Here is a 20,062-nt window from a genome sequence, read left to right on the forward strand (position 1 = left end):
GTTGCAACATTTAAAAATTGTAACGTTTCACATAAACATGTGGAGCATGGACTTTTACCGAAAAGCTGAAGATGGGTTCAGCTGGGTTCACACGCCTGGCAACGGCTGCTGGGCCCAGTGCAGTTCCCAGGGCCTCACAACTGGCCTCCCATCCTGCTGAAGTGACCTGCCAGCTCTGTCAGGGCATCTGGCTTTGTGACCCTTGGCCTAGAAAACCCATTGGTCCCTTTAGCTCTGTGATTCTGTGAGGCTGGAAAGCCAGCTGGCTTCTATTCTGGGGAGAAGACATGATCAGTGAACATGCTGTGTGCCCTGGAAGCAATTGCACGTATGTCCATTACACATCTTGGCTAGAAAAAGGGGTGCTATGCCTTTGAACAGATCCCAAAATACCTGTCTAAATTACACATTTGCCTGTTACATGATTACCCTGTCAGATATCGGGAAAAATTGTTTCAGGGTGGGGTGAAGGGGAGCGACAGGCCTGACTCCCATTGGGTGGGTGAGGATGGAAGCTGGATCCGTGAACTGAGCTTATCTGCTGAGCGCTGCCTCCAGCCTGGTGTCTCCCGCTCAGGCACGTGGGGCTGGTCTGAGGGAAGGCAATGGGATGGCAGACCAGCGGAGGCACCCATTTTGGCGGCAGCCTCTGGTGCGATGAAGATCTAGCAGGATGGATCAGAGGGTGATGGGCCCAGTGTGGCTGAAACTATACAATGGGTAGTGGCCTGCCTGGGACAGCACAGCTCAGCTGGTGGGACTGAGACACAGCATTACCAGGACACCCGGGGACAAGAGTGACTGACAGGGCTCACAGCAGACACTGAGGCCGCAGGGACCCCTGATATCCAAGGCTACACACCTGATCTGCCCTCTCGCCCTGAGCCTCAGTCTGCAGGGCCACTTGCCTGCTTCCTCCCATCCTCACTCATGTTTGAATCCCCAGCCTCTCTGAAACCCTGGGTTTTGAGGTAAGCCCTCCTTGGTTTCCATGAGTGACACAGTTGTCACCCACTGTTAACAGATTGGGCTTCCCTGGTGGTCCAGATGGTAAAGCGTCTGCCTGCAATGCAAGAGACCTGGGTTTGATCCCTGGGTTGGGAAGATTTCCTGGAAAAGGGCATGGCAACCCATCCAGTATTCTTGCCTGGAGAATTCCATAGACATAGGAGCCTGGTGGGCTACAGTCCATGGGGTTGCAAAGAGTTGCAAGAATTAACAGGTTGATTGGAATTCTTAAGAATCCAAAGATTTCATTAAAAAAACTGTATTTCCAGCTTCTCTTGAAATGTTAGAAGACGTGGTAATGATTGATCTGCTTGGGCTGAGCTACAGTGACCCCCTTAGATGGGGCATGTGCCCTTCCAGTTCAGTCGAGGCCCACTGTTCCCTCCACTCCCCTGCACCCAGCCCGTCCTCCCTGTTTCGTCACCTGGCTGGTCCCTGGAATGCATCAGTGAGCCTGCGAGCCTGCAGTTCTAGCTCTGAACCATCTCTCCGAACCACGCATACATCCAGTTCTCCACTTACCCTGGCCTCTCTCCTGGATCGGTCTCCGCCAGCCCCCATTTCTCCAATCCCCTCAGTGCCCATTCTTCCTACAGTGAAGCAGCAGGGAGTCATCCTCCTTGTTCTGCTTTTACCCTGCAGGCCTTAGAGCGAGCTGCTTAACTTCCTTGGAGCTTGTTTCCTCCTCTGTAAAGTAGGTGTGGTGTGCATGGAATGATTTCCTATAGGTGACAGTGTCTAGACTAGAGCTGGGCACCCAGGGCGTTGAATGAGTGTGACTGTAATGTGCTGGGCCAGCTTTAGTGTAAAAATCCAGGAAATGGGGCAGAGCTAAAAGACACACACACACACCTTTGCCTTCTCACCTGGAAGTCATTGACCCTAAGCATAGCCCTGTTGGGCAGGTACCGTTATTGCCTCCATTCCACCGATGAAGAAACTGAAGGTTGGCGAGGCTAGGCATAGCCAGTTTGGCCTGGGACCCAAGCCTGAATTTCCTGCTTAAACCCTGCATGCTTCCCACCTCACCATCTCCCTCTGGCTGCACCTGGTATGGCCTCACCTCCCCCCACTCAGGGCAGAGCTGCAGCTCCCCTTGGCCTGACATTCAAGGACCCCCTGTCTGCCCGCACGATACTCCTTCCAGACCCACACGTCACCTCTGAGAAGTCTTCCTCACCTTTTCCTCAGCCCACACAGCTCCTCAGTAACTGACCTACTGCACTGCCTTCCTGCCACCTCCCCTCCCCACTGTGACCCTCCCTGAGGATCCAGTGCCTCAGCCCACACAGCTCCTCAGTAACTGACCTACTGCACTGCCTTCCTGCCACCTCCCCTTCCCACTGTGACCCTCCCTGAGGATCCAGTGCCCACCAGAGGCCTGCCTCTGAAGGGTGTCTGTGACTATTTGAAGTGCCTCCTTCTCTAGATGGGCTTGCGCCATCCTGTCCCACCGAGTTTGGGTCTGAGTAGCCCAAAAAGGCTTCCCAGGTGGTACTAGTGGTAAAGAACCTGCCCACCAATGCAGGGGATCTAAGATGTGGGTTCAATCCCTGGGTCGGGAAGATCCCCCTGAAGGAGGAAATGGCAACCCACTCCAGTGTTCTTGCCTGGATCCCATGGACAGAGGAGTCTCGAAGGCTACAGTCCATGGGATTTCAAAGAGTCGGACATGACTGAAGCGACTTAGCACACACATGAGTAGAAGGACCTGCCTTGGTAGGGAGATGACCCACTGGGGCCAATCTCTCCCTAGAAGCCCCTCCTGAAGGGTGGTTATGTAGCACAGGCTTGCATACCTCCAGTGACAGGGAACTCACTGCTTCCTGGCAACCTGATGGATTTGCAAGGTTTCTGTTAAGCCTGGACTTTCCCAGGTTGGATGCTATTGCAAGTTCTCTCCACCTTGTGCTCCCTTTATAGAGGCAACTGACTTGTCAATGAAGCTGAGTGCTCCAGGCCTGCTGGCCTTGACCCTCCTCTCCTGTTCCCTCCCAGCCTGGCCTGTCTTGGGTGCACTCTCTCCCTGGACATTATCCTTGAAGTTCTCATCTGTCAGCCCCTCCTCGGCCTTCCAAACTCGGCTTACACCTCTTTTCCTTTGGATGGTGCCCTGACCTCCACCAAGCCCGGCCTGGGTCACAGACACTTGTAGCAACCTGCACCTTCTCAGCCCTGAAGTTTGATTCTCTCTCCCACTCAATCCCAGCCTCCATGAGGGGAGGGGCCCTGGATATATGTCTCACTAGTTGTATCCCAAATGTCAAACAAAGTGAGGACACAACAAATATTTGTTGAGTGAAACAATTGCCAAGTGAATTCTTCTATAAAGTTCCCTACTGGCACCAGTGCCTGGCCTGGGAGCACCAGAGGGCGCTCCTGACCTGTCAAAGGCTGTCATGGGCACCAGCTGACTCCTGCCCCTCTGGGCCACATCTTGGGTGCTGGACACTGGCTTGGGAGGGGCTCCTTCAGCCTCAAGGGCTCCCCCTGCTGGGGTTGGTGATCACCGTGGTTGAAGGAACTGTCACTCACTGAACCCAATCTGTATGTCCAGTGCTAGGGCTCTCATGGGGTCAGTTAATTGGCTCCCCAAACGCCTGAAGAGGGGTTACATGGTCTGTGGAGCCCCAAAGCCCACTCTCTCTCCACTGCATGGGCAGGACAGAGGGCCAGTCCTTGATTTCAGGAGGATACTGTGTGGACCAGCTTCATACTCCAAATAACTGCTTTCTTTCAAGTCTACTTACTTGGAAGACCTGAGTTTGCCCCAGTGGCCTAGTGCAGGTCTGAACATGCTCTTCCTGGCAATGGGGTGAGGGTGCTTCGCTGCCTGGGGGGAAAGGGAGTCAGAGACCAGCCTGGAGGGCATCACTCTGCAAAGGTGTTGTCACAGGAACACCTGCAAAGAGCCAGACAAACCTCTGCTGGCCTCCCATGGGCTACCTCTGCTGAGAGCAATCCCAGAATTAGACATGGGAAGATGGCACCATCCTTGGAGGTTTGTAATAGGAGCAGGGGGCTCCTGGGCCACTGCCTGGAAGATGCAAAATGCTTCCAAGGGTAAGTAGGGCTTCTAGAGACCAGGGGCAGGAGCAGCAGCTCAACCCTCTGTTCTTCTGGTTGCTCCACGTGTGATATTTGAGAGACATGGGCCCAAGGCATGCCCAGGTCCAGGAGCACCTGTACTGGGCTTTTGAGGGGACCCTGGGGAAGAGGAAGGGAAAGTCAGCATGGTGGCCTTTTCCCTGGGGCCCAACTGTGGTTCCCCACAGTTCCAATCTGGGGACCATTAGCAGGGGCTGCTCGGGAAATCTGCTTTCATTTGTTCTACCCAGAATCTGGAGAACTGGGGAGCAGCCCTGCAGGGGTCAGATGAAAATGAGATGTAGGATGCTGAAGTCCCAAAACAGATGAATTTGGGATGTTACAGATGAATCATTTAACTAATTACATTTTTACAATCAAAGCTGTTTTTGAACTATGAGGGTGCAAATAAGCCTATGAATGCATGGTGCCTGGTGGTCCTTTTTTTGTTCACTTGATTAATTCCAAACAGTCTAACTGAGTTATTCGTTTCAAAATTGGTCCCAGGCAGAGGCCCTGTCTCCTATTCCGAATTTCAGCACAGGGCTTGTGCTGGTCTCCTGGGGCCTAGGCTGTCTGTCGATGCTCCCCATGACTGACTCTGCATGTGATGGGCAGCTCTGCCTGCCCTTCACCCCTGGCCCAGTTAGAGGATGCTTGGGGAGCTGGCTGCTGCCAAGCATGAGGAGTTCTGGTTTTGGTCTCTCACCTGTCAGAGTCAGGCTGCAACTCCTGCCAGCCCTCTCTTCTCCAGTCTTCCCTCTTTCATTTCATCCTTACTGGGACTTGTTTCAGCCGCTTAATATTGATAGCCACCTTCTGTCTGGACCTCCCCCACACCCTGCCCCTGTCTCTGCCCTGTAGCCAGGGAGGCCTTTCCAGTATATACATCCGTCTTCATCCCTCTGGGTGAGTGGGGGCCCTTCGTTCAGCGTCATCCTCCTCTTTTCCTGCCCTTCCACAGGGTCACCGTCCACTGGCACGTGGACCACACTTTGACCCTGCATTTTCATTGTGTCCATGTTGGTGCTGCACGGAATGCCCACCTACCTCTTCCCCTGTCAAACTCCTACTCATCCCTCAAAGCAGGCCCCAACTGTCCTTCTTCTGTGAGGCCTCCCCTGTCCCAGGAGGAGTTAGCTCCTCCTTCCTCTGCGGGGTCCGGGGCCTTGTCTGGCTGCCTTACAGCCTTACCTGCTTTGCCATAAAGATCTCTGTGTGGGAAGGTCTAGAGAGCCTTCAGGGGGAAGCCAGGCCCCTCGTGCTTGCCACTGAGATCTGGCAAAGGGGTATGGCCACTCTAAGCTTCAATTTTTCCAGTCCACAAAATGGGCACAAGTCGTGGTGTCCAGGGATAGGAGGTACTCTCACTGTGAAGTGCCGCACAGATCTGATCCCTCATGTTTTCATCCAGGCCAAGTTTCACACTGCAAATGTGGACAGAAGGGCTGAGTGGATGCCTAGGGGCAGGGGTGGGGAGGGGTCAGTTATGGCTGTGGTCTCCCTGCTTCCCTCAGCTGCTCCTGGCCAGGGAAGTGGAATTAGACATTTCACCATGAGGAAGATTTCCCCCCTCTTGCCACCACCAATTTCTAATAATTGGGGCCTGTTTTGAGGGATGAGTAGGAGTTTGACAGATATATGGGTGAGGAATAGGAGAGAAGATGGGACGAAGACATTTTCTTCTTTAAGTTAGACCTTAGGTTTTCTTAGGTTTTCTAACTTAGGTTTTCTGCTTTGTTTTTTAATGGAAAGCAGGAAAGGGTCCTAATGATTTGATAACGGGGGAGGGGTGGTGGAATGGGGTGAGAATCCCAGGGCCAGATAGAAACAGGGATGAGGAGGAGAACATTCACTCTAAATATCTATTTCTCTAGGTGATGAGAGGATAAAGACCCTTCTACCAGTGCACAGACAGTCTGAGCCCTGATCTGCTGCTGTAGCCAGCTTACTGATAGGGTGGCTGGTGTGATGGAGAGTCTGCAGGCTTTGTGCTAATTCAGGCTTTGCCTGAGGGTGGGCCTGGTGTCTCAGCCAAGTCCTATCATGGACTGAGCCCAGCTTCTTCCTCTGTGCAGCAAGGTCAAGACCATCAATCTCTCAGGGTGTGAACACTGGCCAGCATGTCTCCAGCAAACACTCAGTCCATGCACTTAAAGTCCTTATAGTCCCTGGCATGTTGGAAAAGCCTCTGGGCGGGGGATGGGAGTGGACAGTCCTATAGCTCAGCAGGTAAAGAACACACCTCCCAATGCAGAAGACCCAGGAGATGCAGGTTCCATCCCTGGGTTGGGAAGATCCCCTGGAAGAGGAAATGGCAACCCCCTCCAGTATTCTTGCTGAAAAATCCTATGGACAGAGGAGCCTGGTAGGCTATAGTCCAAAGGGTCACAAACAGTTGGTCATGACTGAGCGACTAAGCACTGGAAGGAGAGAGTCTCCCAGCTCTTGTCAAGGCAGCCTGCCCCTGTGGGCAGGTGGTTTCAGTAAACACAGAGCCAAGTTTTCTTGGCCTCCTGCCTGGGTCAGCCTCTCACTGTGACCTACAAGATTCTACTCCATGCAGCCCTGGAGACCTTTCCAACTCCCCCTTATACCATTTCCTGGCACTTGCTCACTTACTCCAGCTGTACTGGCCTCACACATACTCTGGACACACGACACTTGTTCCAGTCTCGACCTGTGCACTTTTTCCTCTGCCAGGAGCATTTCCCACCACCTCCCCAAATTGTGACATCTTTTCATCATATGAGTTTCAGTTCAAATATCATCTTCCCCAAGAGCTTTCTGATTATTTAATCCACCCAGTCAGCCCTCTCATCACATTCCCTGCTTTATTCTCTGTCTAGGACATTTTATTGTTTTGTTGGTTTCTTTTCTTTGTTTCTCTCCTCATCACTGCAGGGAGGGGCCTTGTCACTCCTGTTTGGTGCTAGTCCAAAGACCCAGGAAACTGTCTGGCATAGAGACGATGGCCAGTGGTGTTTCTGATGTGGGCACGCTCCCCTATTCCAGGGACTCTGCACCACTGGCCCTCAATGGGCTTCATCATTTCTATGTGCCTCTGGTCTCACAGCTTATCACTTTCCTCATACATTCAAATACACAAATCTTAAGCTCTGGAAAATTTACTAAGTACACATTTTCAATAACTATTTAAATTGTGTTCTGAAGGTGTAAAACAAACCCAAAAGTCATTAAAGCTCAGTGTTAAGAGTCAAAAAGTCCAAATACCAAAAAAAAGAGGAAATGTGAGGATTTTGATGTTGTAAATAGGAGATGGTGAGAAGCTTTCTATGCCAAAGTCAAGGTGTAGACAGTGCTGAGCCTTGCATGAGGGACAAGTCTTTTTGTCCTAGACAGAAGCCACAGTTTGGAGAGGAAAAAGGAGAGTGTGATAAGAAACCTCCAGGAAGGCCACAGCGACCCCAGTTGTCCTTTCCTCTCTGCTGCTGCTGCTGCTGCTAAGTTGCTTCAGTCGTGTCCAACTCTGTGCGACCCCATAGACGGCAGCCCACCAGGCTCCCCTGTCCCTGGGATTCTCCAGGCAAGAACACTGGAGTGGGTTGCCATTTCCTTCTCCAATGCATGAAAGTGAAAAGTGAAAGTGAAGTCACTCAGTTGTGTCCGACTCTTAGCGACCTCATGGACTGCAGCCTACCAGGCTCCTCCATCTATGGGATTTTCCAGGCAAGAGTACTGGAGTGGGGTGCCATTGCCTTCTCCGCCCTTCCTCTCTATCCTATGGTAAGTTGGCTGTTGGCTACCCCTCCCCATAGTTCCCCAAAGACTGCAACTGGGTCTGATTCTCTTTGTGCTATCCTCATACACAACACACCTCTTGGATTTGTTGAGCAGAGCCAATTCTGCTATTTATGAGATCTCACTTTATCAACATGAATGCTGATTACTACCCCTAAATGTAAGAGTGCTGTATCAAGGGCTCCTCTGCAGGTCCCACCTTGGACTGACAACGTCCTGAGTTTAAAATTCCCCCTGTGCTGCTCATTTCATGATGTCTGCTGTCCCTGGATCAAATGAAACTTGAAAATTCTTAAATGCCTGGTCATCTCTTGAAATTCTATCCCTGCAATTCCAAGTTCTACCACCAGATGGCAGTTAGGGTTACATGCTGCTGCTGCCGCTGCTAAGTCGCTTCAGTCGTGTCCGACTCTGTGCGACCCCATAGATGGCAGCCCACCAGGCTCCCCGTCCCTGGAATTCTCCAGGCAAGAACACTGGAGTGGGTTGCCATTTCCTTCTCCAATGCATGAAAGTGAAAAGTGAAAGTGAAGTCGCTCAGTCATGTCCGACTCTTCACGACCCCATGGACTGCAGCCCACCAGGCTCCTCTGTCCATGGGACTCTCCAGGCAAGAGTACTGGAGTGGGGTGCCATTGCCAGGATTACATGAATTTTATCAAAACTAATTTCATCTGCGATTGCTTCTAATGAAAATATACCCGAAATTAAAACAAGATACATACTTACACTGACATCCATAAATTTTTACCTATAATATTAGCATAGATTTAAAAGTATAATACCCTTGATTGGCCAAGGCTTTGGGAAACAAGTAGCATTCATGTGCTGTTGATGGGAATGTAAATTAGCACAGCCTTCGGGAGGGCAATTTGACAGTACACATCAAAAGCCTTAAACATGTGCAAACCCTTTGGGCCAGCAAGTCAACTTCTAGACGTTTATTCTAAGGAGATAATTATGGAAATAAGCTTAGATTTATTCCCATCATGTTGACTACAAGAGTGAAAGATTGTCAACATAAATAACATGACTTGGAGACTGGTTAAATCAATTACATATATGGCAAAATGCTATGCAGCTATTACTTTCTATAAAAATTTCTTAATGATGTAGGTAAGTCTCATTCTATATTAAGTGAAAAAAAATAGGTCACAAAAAAGTATGTCCACTGTAATCTCATTTTTATAATAATAAAAATAAAAATAAACTTGTATACAAAAAGTATGGGAAGAACAAACACCAAAATATTGAGAGGACTTATCTGTGGGTGGTAGGATTACGGATAATTTTTTTTTTCTTTTTGTGCTTTTCTCTATTTTGGGAAGGTTTTTATAAAAATCATGCTTCTTTCGTCATCAGCAGAGAGCTATTCATGAACCCTTGCAGTAGAAAAGGACAGGCTGGTGCTTGTTTCGGCAGCACATATACTAAAATTGGAACGATACAGAGAAGATTAGCATGGCCCCTGCGCAAGGATGACACGCAAATTCGTGAAGCGTTCCATAAAAAAAAAAAAAGAAAAGAAAAGGACAGGCTGGCCTCTGTATAGGGAGACTGTGGACAAGGTGACCACAGGCCCTTTTCCGTCCACAACCTGCCCCATGTACGTACTCAGCTTCTATGCCCCTGTCCCTCTGCTGCCCCTGCCGGGTCCACATACGGACTTAGTTTCAGCTGCTCTCCTCACAGGGTGGGGAGGGGCACCCTGGATTAACCCAGAACACACAGCTGGCGCAGTCTTCACCACAGCCACCCTGCTTAACTCTTTTCTTGCTCTTACTTCCCTTTAGGAAGTGACATGTTTTTAGCACAAAGAAAAAGAAAAACCTCCCTGAGGCTGGTCCTGAAGTTTACTAAATTGCAGAAAAAAGCCCCTAAAACTTTTTCTAACACTGACAGTTCTCAGGGTTTCGGTAAAACTTTTACAACTTTGAAATGCTTATTTAACCTATTGTTGGTAGCCCGCTAGAAGGTATATAAAGCTCTGCTCAAGTTAACGACGGGGGTAATCTCCTTTACTCTCTTCTGATGTCTATGTCAGAAGCCTTTTCTGTTTCCTTTCAGTAAACCTCACTGCAAAAAAAAGAAAGAAAGAAAGAAAACTGCTCTCAAAGCCATTTACCTTTCTAAATGCTGCCAACGTGTGTTGGTGGATACATTTCCTAAGCCTGTCTTTCTTTCCATCAAGGTTGTGTGAGGTGAGGAAGATAGAGGTATTATTGAGGGCTGCCACCTGACATCCTACACTTGGGCTCTGGGTGTATTCTCCCATTTAAACCTTTAGCTCTGTCAATGTGATTTCCCCACGTTCCAAGTACCCCAGTTCGCCCAGCTGAGCCAGGACAGGACTTGGGTCAGACAGATTCAAAGCCTGTGAATACTCAGCACATGAGGTGCCTCTCGGGCGGCCAGGCCCTTCACGCTACAGAGGTCACCTTACCCCTGGGTGACCACATGGAACCGTCTGTAAGCAGAGCCCAGGCTGGGAGCTAGGGCCTCCATCAGCTGAGAGGTCCGAATTTCAGCCTAAAACACATAGACCCCTGAGCCTGCAGAATTTCCTTCCAACCTCCCCCCGCCCACATAGGTCTGCTTCCCTCCTACGAGTGGAAGCCAGGCAGGGTGTCACCTTCACCCTGAGGGCCCACTAAAGGGACAGCCTCTGAGGCCTGGAACAAGGGTGCTCAGAAGCACACAGCTGGGTGAGCTGACTGGCTCCCGGCACTGGAGGCATGAACACCATGAACTCAGAAGCAAGCAAGGCAAGCCCACCCAGGGAAGATGCCCAGATCTGTGTGGAATGGTGCATGCATGCTGAGTCACTTCAGCTTGTCCGACTCTTTGTGACCCCATGGACTGCAGCCTGCCAGGCTCCTCTGTCCATGGGATTCTTCAGGCAAGAATACTGGAATGGGTTGCCATTTCCTTCTCCAGGGGATCTTCCTGACCCAGGGATCCAACCTGCATCTCTCATGTCTCTTGTATTGGCAGGTGGGTTCTTTATCACTAGAGCCACGTGGGAAGTCAGAAGGGAGGAGTTGCATGCAAACTGGGGATGGGTGACCGCAGGAAAAGGAGCAACAAGCCCTGGGGTAACTGTGGGTGTGATACCAGCTTCTTACCCAGCCCAGTCTGCTCGGGGCTACCCAGAAACAAGAAGCCTAAGGGGCCAAGGGCACAAGGGCACAGGCTGCCAGCGCTGCCTGCAAACAGGCAGTGGGGAGGGCTTGCTGGGCTCTAACCTGCTTCCTTTCCAGAAAGCTCCCAACTTCATACCAGGTGAACACACCTCTTCTTTGGCCTCCCCATCTCAAATTCACAGACCCTATCTCTAACCTGGGCTCAGCACCAAAAACCTCGCACACTATATGCTTAGTTGCTCAGTCATGTCCAACTCTGGGACCCCATGGACAGTAGCCCGCCAGACTCCTGTTCATGGGGATTCTCCAGGCAAGAATACTGGAGTGGGTTACCATGCCTTCCTCCGGGGGATCTTCCCAATCCGGGGATCTTCCCAATCCAGGGATCAAACCCAGGTCTCCTCCATTGCAGGCAGATTCTTTACCAGCTGAGCTACCAGGGAAGCCCCAAACCCCAGGCTTAATTTCCTGGGATTCAATTCCCAGCTGCCGAATTCTGCAGGGGGACTCTGGCCCGTCACCCACAGAGCCTGCTGACCACCCCCACAGCCTGCTCCATCCTGGGAGGAAGGGCAAGGATGGTGGCAGAGGGAGTTGAGGCTCTGTGGGAGGTAGACTGGACCCTCTGGCAGCTGGTGTAGAGCTCCCTGCCCCTTACCCGGGCTAAATGACTCCCACAGTCAGCCAGCAGCCTCTCTGATGCTCACAGCCAGGGAGAAGGAACCTCTGGCTGTCATGCGCTCAGAGGAGACAGTAATAGGGGAAGAGCCACTACTCACTCCCCTGGGGCTTCCCTGGTAGCTCAGTGGTAAAGAATCTGCCTGCCAATGTAGGAGACACGGGTTCGATCCCTGGTCCGGGAAGATCCCACATGCCTCGGAGCGATTAAGCCCACTCACCACATTACTGAGTCTGTGCTCTAGACTCCGGGAACTGCAACGATTGAGCCCATGTGCAGCAGCTACTGAAACCCGCGTGCTCTAGAGCCTGTGCTCCTCAACAAGAGAGGTCACCGCAGTGAGAAGCCCACACACTTCAACAAAGAGTAGCCCCCGCTCTTTACAACTAGAGAAAAGCCCGCGAAGCAAAGAAGACCCAGCACAGCCAAAAAAAAAGTAACCCTGGAGTGTAAAAGGCAATAAGGTAATGCCAGGAGTGGTTCTGTCAGAACTGTCCAGAGCTCCTGGGCTAGTGAAGCAAGTGCGCCCAAGACATGAAGGTGAAATATTCTAGCAAAAGCTTCTAGTTCCCCAAGAGCCTGGCTGCCATGTCTGGGAATGAGAGGCCTGACTCCTTCCTCCCGCATCAGGAAAAGTTGCTGGGGAGGTGGTGGCGCCCTGACCTGCTGTGTGCTCCTGCGGGATGAAGGCGGATCGTGGCTGGCTTCACATTTCATTCTTAACCCATGCACGGCTGGGTGTTTCTAATCTGAGGGTCCAGGCTGCTTGCTGCTGGGGGAGCTGCCCTGGCCAGCCAGGAGGTTCCAAACTCCACTCCGGACTCAGAATGGACCACTCCAGACATGAGGGAAATGCCCCCTAAATTTCCACCAAGTCTTGTAGGCTAGGTTTGTGACACATTTTGTGCAGCTATCACCTCCTCTGCCTTAATTAATCCCAGCTCCAATGCTGTAAGGGAGGTTTTGAATCACCCCGGGTCACAGAGCAGGAAACTGAAGCTCACAGAGGGCCAGAGCCTTCCCCAAGGTCATCCATATACGAGACAGCAGTGTTGGAACCCATGCCCCGGTCTCCCTGATGCTTGGGGCTGGAGTGCTTTCCACAGCCTCCTTGGAAGGCAACTCCTGGAAGACTGGGGGACCCACCTTCTGCCCCTGCCTACCCCTGCCAGCCCATCCTGAGTGTGGACAGAGCTGGCGGCTAGAGAGGCCCCTGAATTTATCGACGTTTACCCTCCCTGCATCCTCCTGGCCTGAGGCACAGGACAAATGTGTCTCCTGACAGGATGGTCCTGTTGTACTTTCCTTCACCGGGCTCACCCCCTGCTCTTTCTTTATCAGGACTTCTGGATGCTGCTGTCACGGGCAGGACCCGACAGCGGCACAACCTCGTGTCACCGTGCTTCCGCTGTGGTGCTCACTCGGCTCAGGCTGGGGACGTCCATTCCAGGTATAAGCTAGCTTTTAGGTTTAACTGTAAAAGATCTGAGAAGTAATGACACCAAAGAGGCCAAATAGGAACCACCCAGTCTCCGGTTCTGGAGTGGTGACAGGACACGGGGGGCTGGGACAGAGAGTCTCCTGTTCCCTGGGAAGAGGACGACATCCAAGCCTGTTGGGGAGCACTCACTCCACGGTCAAGGACTGGACCCTGGGCTCAGGGCTGACACACTGGCTGGGAATAGCAGTGTTGGCTGGTCTCAGCATGCCCATGAGACTCTTGAAGGCTATTTGATTTGTCTGCAGGGCCGCTGGAGGGGCAGACGGTTCCTGCCAGGACGGCCTTGCAGACCCGCACATTTTGCATCTCCACAGAACTAATGCTAATCCATCCACAGAGAGACTGCGGCCACTGAGGAGCAGAGGTGCAGGAGAGGGAGGAGAGGGGTGCAGACAGTTAAATAAAGGCACAGAGGAAGAAGACTGGCTAGAGAGTAAAGGGCAAAGAGAGAGAAAAAAATAAATGGCAAATTACCGGGTAGCCATCTCGTCCCGATTGCCCCTGTGGTAATTAATATGTCGTTAATAATTAGACCTTCGGTAGAAAAACCATATGGCAACACTTAGAACTCAATCAGGGCCCCAGATCCCCCCCACCCCTGTGTCTGCAGGGTTTGCAGCAGAGGCTGCTGACAGACTCCTTCAAGGGGGAATGCAAGGCTGAAGTGGGTCTGGGGGATGGAGCACCTCGTCCCCACCTCATTGACCTGGCTGGAGGGGTCACCAGGGCACACATCACAGTGTCTTCCTCACGTCAGCCGAGGCACATGGCAAAGACCTTGTGGAGTTATAGGGGATGGCATCCTAGCTACCACGACAACGCTCCTTCACGGGCCTCACAGGTTTCCTGTCTGTTGCCCCTGGGAATGAGGTGACCCGAGGAAGACAGCCCTTGGAAGTCAGAGGTATGGGGACACGTTGATGGCTACCGGATGCTTCTCTGACCCCATGTGCTTGAAGTAGTGGCTGCCCAGACACTGGACAACACATCGGCCTCCACTTCAGGTTGCCATGGTAGCTATGGAGCCACCTTCCAGAATCCCATGGGGTCTTTGCCACGTGCAGCCTGAGAACTCTGCATTTGTTTAATTCATTTAGTCATTTTACAGCCAGGTTAAAAAACACAGACATACACACAACAAGACAAATTTGCTCCATAGCCCTCTGCGTTCCGCACTTTGGCGAGTTCACACAGGCTAGCCTCCACTTGACTCAACTGCGTAAAACTGCTCCTGGCCCATAAATCTACACATTCCGGCTTTCTTCCTCAAAGGGGTGCTGCTACATGCACCAGGACGTTCAGATTCTGAAGGGTGCGGATTGGGAAATGAATCATGGTTAAGTTGAAGTAAAAATGAAGCTGCTCATCTGAAAGGAATTCCTTCAGAAGATTAATTTTGGCTCAAGCAGACCGTCATTGTGTTTCTTGAATGAATTCATTGGGATTTATCAGGCTCTGAAAAACTGCCAAGATGAATCAAAGGCAGACTTGTCATGGGTCTTGGAGAAGGAATGGGATTTCTGGGGCTGCTGTGGATCCAGTAGCCACCCCCTCCCTCACACCCTTCTCCAACTCAGCACACTTACTGGCCAGCTGTACTCTCAAGGTCTCTGTTGCCCAACTCAGAGAGTCAAATATTTTGGCAAAGAAGGAAAACAGACCCCAGAATCTAGTGGTTAAGCCCCACTTATTCTTGACATAATTGCCTGACTCCAGAGTCCTTTCTGCCAAAGCACGTGAGATGAAAATGTTTACGCAGATCAACTGCTGCAGAAGGGTTAGGAAATACAGGCATGGTGCTTGTGCTTCTGTGCACCAAGTCAAAAAACTCGAGCCAGAGATTTTGATGAGGAGCAGCCAGGCGCATGCCAGCTCTCTTGGAAGGATAATGGTCACAGGATGCTTCACTGGGCAAGTCAAGCACATGGAATCCTGTGTTTGCATTCATCTACAAATGCCAAAAGAACATGTCCCCTGGCTGAGATTGAATTTTTTTTTTAAAGAATACACCTCTCTAATCAAATATTCTTTTCATAGAAGTGCTACACAGAGAGAAAACAAAATATCTTATCTTTCAGGAGCAGAGAACATAATCCAGGACACTTACAGGAGGACCTGCAAAACACAAGCAGAGAAGCCATAGTAAGTGTCAAAGGGAGAGAGGGTCTCCTTGCCCCGGCCAGCCCCTTCCTTGCACAGCTCCCAGTCACCCCTCCTTGCAAGGTTTTGATGCTGTCGTCAGCCCCAAAGCCAAGTGTCAGGGCAGAGGGAGCACCTCTGTCCTTGGAGGGACTGGATGGGTATGTGCGTGGTTATGACAATCCAGCAAGTTTTGGTTTGTGCATTCATGACATGAGGCTGCTGTTGCTTCCTGCTTGGGGCACACCCATGTTGGGCTTTGCCAGGCAGGGTAGGAATCAGATCTGTTCCTTCTTGAAGAATACATTTTGGAGCTCAATGGGGGTTGGTTCATTTCTGGGGAAAGGGAGATACTTGAGAAAGAAAACATTTTGGGCAGAGGGGAGAATACTCCTAACAGGCACTGGCTATGTGCTTGTGTGGCTGAGCAGATGTGTAAGGAGGTGGAGGGGGCCCATAGCCCAGCTCTGGGGTTAGTGGTGCTGAGCCTGGCTGTGTGTAGGGAAATTTGAAGGGGGCCAGTCTAGAAGCACAGGTGGCAGCTCCAGTAAGGCTGGTGCAAGCAAGCTGAGACTTGCCCCATGGAGGACACACAGGTATTCCTCACCTTAGAGTGTATACACCACATTGCACAGCCATGACTGCATTTGACCTACTCAGTAATCTTTGAGGTATGACAAACATGCCCATCGGCAGGTGACAACACAGAGGCTCAGAGCGAAAGAAGTGACTTGTCTAAGGACACATTGTTGGTTAGGGATGGAATTTATGTCTGAAGGAAGTCTCCCGATTCTCAGATCCTACACATATTCCACTAAAAGCCACAATGCTGCCAAACCAGGGACTCCTCTGCTTGTTCCTCTCCAACCCCAGACCTCAGTCTGGAGGGTGAGGCCAGAACACAGAGGCGGCCCTCGGCAGTCAGCCACCCCTACGTTTTCATGGATCAGTGTTGGGTGCAGGTAGCGGGACCAGGGGTGAGAGAGGCCACGATCTCTGACTCTCAGAATTCTCCTTGGATGGATTGATACTTGAGAAAACAACGGCACAGGAAGGAAGCACAAGAAGCTCCCAGCTCATCATGAGAGACCAGAGCCAGGCTGGGCTGACTGGGGACGGGAGGCTAGGCTGAGTCCAGAGGGTGGGGCATGGTTATCTGGCAGAGGAAGAGGGAGGGAAAAACTCCAAACACGCCAAGTCACTGAGCATCTAGGGTTCAGGTAAAGCTGAGCAGGCTGCAGGAGGGCAAGACCTGGGGAGAAGGCAAGTCAGCCAGACCACAGTGTCTTGTTTCCATGTCATCATCTGGGGGTGGGGGGCGTGATCTGAAGGACAGTGGGGGCCACTGAAGGTTTCTGCACAGAGGAGTGATTCGAGGGGATAAAAGTGGGCTTGAGGATGTGTTGCAGTCATCCCCCTGTAGGTGACAGTGGCCTGGACTTGGGGACTGGCAGAGGAGAAGAAGAAAAGTGAGTCAGATGGACTTGCCAGTGAGGACAGACAGAACTTGCTCATGGATTTAATGGTGGAGGGTGAGTGAAGAGGTGATGGGATAGAGGAAGGAGAGCGATGAGACAAAGCTCTTTCACTTCAAAAATTGATGCATGAGGTGCTAATGTCTGAGAATGTAACCTGATGGGGGGTGCGTTCTGTGCATACCCTAAATCTAGACTAGGGGCGGGGCGGGTTGTTGGCCATGTGGATGTCTGTACTGCTGGTATCTCACTTCCAGACAGCTGCCCCACTCTCTGTTTTACCAAAAAGAGGAAAGCCACCAGATGGACTTACTATCACCTTTCTGATGCCACACGCACACACCTGCCCGCACCTTCACCTGGGCCTGGCCTACTCCATGTTTGGTTAACTCTGATAGAAGACATGTCCACATGTTGAGGTGTGGGAAGTCATTCTGGCTTATTCATGAGTTAACTTGGATTTTCTGCGAACTAAAACATCCTATTTATGGCCAATCAAAATACACTTACTTCTGCTTTAATTATTAAAGAAAAGGATGCATTGATCAGAAGTAAAGACTGTTCATGTTAAAAATAAAGAGCAAATGCATCCCTTCCTGGGATGCCAATGCTGGTACTCTTTTGATAAGACAGCTTCCCAGGTGCCAAGGCCATACTGACTCACTAGGTACCTGATGATCTGTTTTATTTTTAAACCTTCAAAGAATGTATCCCTGACTTGTTTGAGGTTCTTTGTTCTTTTTTTTAAAACACAACATGATTGTATTTGAATATACAACCAAAATACAAAACACCATAGTAAACTGATGGAAATGAAATATGGTATTTCATTTGCATTGCATGAAAATAGCTAAAATCCCTAGTTATGAGTTCTTAGAAACCAGTAACAAAGACACTGATATACCAAGGAAAATGAAAAAAAAAAAAAAAACAGAAGAAAATGAAATAACAAAGCGACAAGTAAAGATTAAGCATATATGAAGATTATTGAGCTAAATTAAAACAGAATAAAAGCAATTTCTTTGTAATATCACATTGTCAAAGATTAAAAATGTAACATTTGTGCAGTTTCAGGAAACATACCCATATAAACACTGAGGGACAAGATTGATGAAGTCCCATCTATATAGTAGGGAAAAATATATTATAATTTAATTATATAATTTATAATTCTAAGTTCAAACTCAGTCCAAATTCTGAGTGTGGACTCAGAATTATAAAATTTGGGTATCCTTAGTCCTAGCAGTTTCAATTTATTGGAATTATTTCTACAAATTAGTCAGATAAATTTAATCTATATAAACCATGTTTACCACATAGAAAATTTGTAGCTAATATACATACCCCCAAAATGACATGCATATTAATTTATCAATAAATCCAAAAGGATGTGCACAAGATTTCATTAATAGTAGATAACACAGATAGAGTTGGCAGAATTAGAGGAGGAAAAAAGCCATTTAATAAGTAAAATATTACACTTCACAAATTACCATATCCTTTGAAATCTTGGAAAAGATGATTTTTTATGAATTAATTTTAAATTTCCCTGTGATAAGTTAAAAATTTAAATATATGCAGTTATAGGAGCATTGAAATGAAGCCTTGAAGTTACACCATCCTGAGCAGTGTAACAATATCTCCATCATTCAAGCTCCTGAGATATAGTCCAATGGCAGCAATAAAACAGTCAACTTGCCTGGTTACTATTCTCTCCAGTATCACCCTTTGGGTCACTTTTAAACTTGAGCCTTCTCAGCCTGTTTTTCTGATCTACTGCTGCTGCTGTTAAGTCACTTCAGTCGTGTCTGACTCTGTGTGACCCCATAGACGGCAGCCCACCAGGCTCCCCCGTCCCTGGGGTTCTCCAGGCAAGAACACTGGAGTAGGTTGCCATCTCCTTCTCAATGCGTGAAAGTGAAAAGTGAAAGTGAAGCCGCTCAGTCATGTCCGACTCTTAGCGACGCCATGGACTGCAGCCTACCAGGCTCCTCCATCCATGGGATTTTCCAGGCAAGAGAACTGGAGTGGGGTGCCATTGCCTTCTCCGTTTCTGATCTACAGGGAGTGTCTATTGCAACACACTGATGAGGATTCTCCATACTTTATGAAGACTGTCTTTGGCTTTACAGAAGATGGTGGTAGAAGCAATGACATCAGTTTTCCTAATTAGTCATCACAATCATTATCACCAAGGGGGTTCTCCTGGACCCAGAGGTGAGAGTGAAGAACATTTGGAATGAAGAATACTGCATCAGGTCTGGTGGTACCAACTGTTGAGATTAGAAACAAAGAAGACAAAAGTATCTTTTCTTGGAACTATCATCTCCCTGTGGTTTACAGATGAGATTTATACATTAAGGAACTCCAAAGGGAGAGAAATGTCCCTGATGGTGACAGATATCCTCCACCAGTTCAGTTCAGTTCAGTCGATCCGTTGTGTCTGACTCTTTGCGACCCCATGAACTGCAGCACACCAGGCCTCCCTGTCCATCACCAACTCCCGGAGTTCACCCAGACTCACGTCCATTGAGTTAGTGATGCCATCCAGCCATCTCATCCTCTGTTGTCCCCTTTTCCTCCTGCCCCCAATCCCTTCCAGCATTAGGGTCTTTTCCAATGAGTCAACTCTTCCATGAGGTGGCCAAAGTACTGAAGTTTCAGCTTTAGCATCATTCCTTCCAAAGAAATCCCAGGGCTGATCCCTTCAGAATGGACTGGTTGGATCTCCTTGCAGTCCAAGGCACTCTCAAGAGTCTTCTCCAACACCACACTTCAAAAGCATCAATTCTTCGGCACTCAGCTTTCTTCACAGTCCAACTCTCACATCCATATGTGACCACAGGAAAAACCATAGCCATGTTCGTCTCAAATCCCATCTTCTCCCTTCTTTCTGTGGATAAGCGAATACTCTTGTTTCACTGTGTATGGTTCTCTGCTGCACTAGTATCTAAGTCACAGGCTCTTCAGGATCACTCAAAAGCTGTTCGTAAGAGTCACTGGGAGTACAGAGTTGGATACAATAGCCCAACACTTCCAAGATGTCAATGCTGCTGCGGCTGCTAAGTCACTTCAGTCGTGTCTGACTCTGTGTGACCCCATAGACGGCAGCCCATCAGGCTCCCCCGTCCCTGGGATTCAATAGGTAATGATGAAGACAGGCACAAAATGGCTGTATCTTTAAAACACCCTCTGTTGTTTATATGTTGCTTTAAAAATTCTAAAGGCAGAAAATAGCAGCAGTCCCTTCTTTTCTGATCTATTAATA

General features: G+C 49.6%; 1 protein-coding gene and 1 non-coding gene across 2 annotated transcripts in view; one reads left to right on the plus strand and one right to left on the minus strand.

Annotated features, from left to right (window-relative positions):
• The window catches only part of COL23A1 (collagen type XXIII alpha 1 chain), a 410,853-nt gene that overhangs the window by 42,810 nt on the left and 347,981 nt on the right, over positions 1-20,062 (minus strand). The window contains exons 4-5 of the mRNA XM_070374177.1: positions 15,288-15,295; positions 13,655-13,681 (exon numbers count right to left, since the gene is read on the minus strand). Of these exons, the coding sequence (XP_070230278.1) occupies positions 13,655-13,681; positions 15,288-15,295 (35 nt within the window). The remainder of the gene's footprint in view (positions 1-13,654; positions 13,682-15,287; positions 15,296-20,062) is intronic.
• Positions 9,264-9,370, plus strand: LOC138988739 (U6 spliceosomal RNA). Its single transcript, XR_011464994.1, has one exon. It is a non-coding gene; the product is annotated as a U6 spliceosomal RNA (small nuclear RNA).

The sequence above is a fragment of the Bos mutus genome, chromosome 7 (assembly GCF_027580195.1).
Source record: "Bos mutus isolate GX-2022 chromosome 7, NWIPB_WYAK_1.1, whole genome shotgun sequence".
Lineage (NCBI taxonomy): Eukaryota > Metazoa > Chordata > Mammalia > Artiodactyla > Bovidae > Bos > Bos mutus.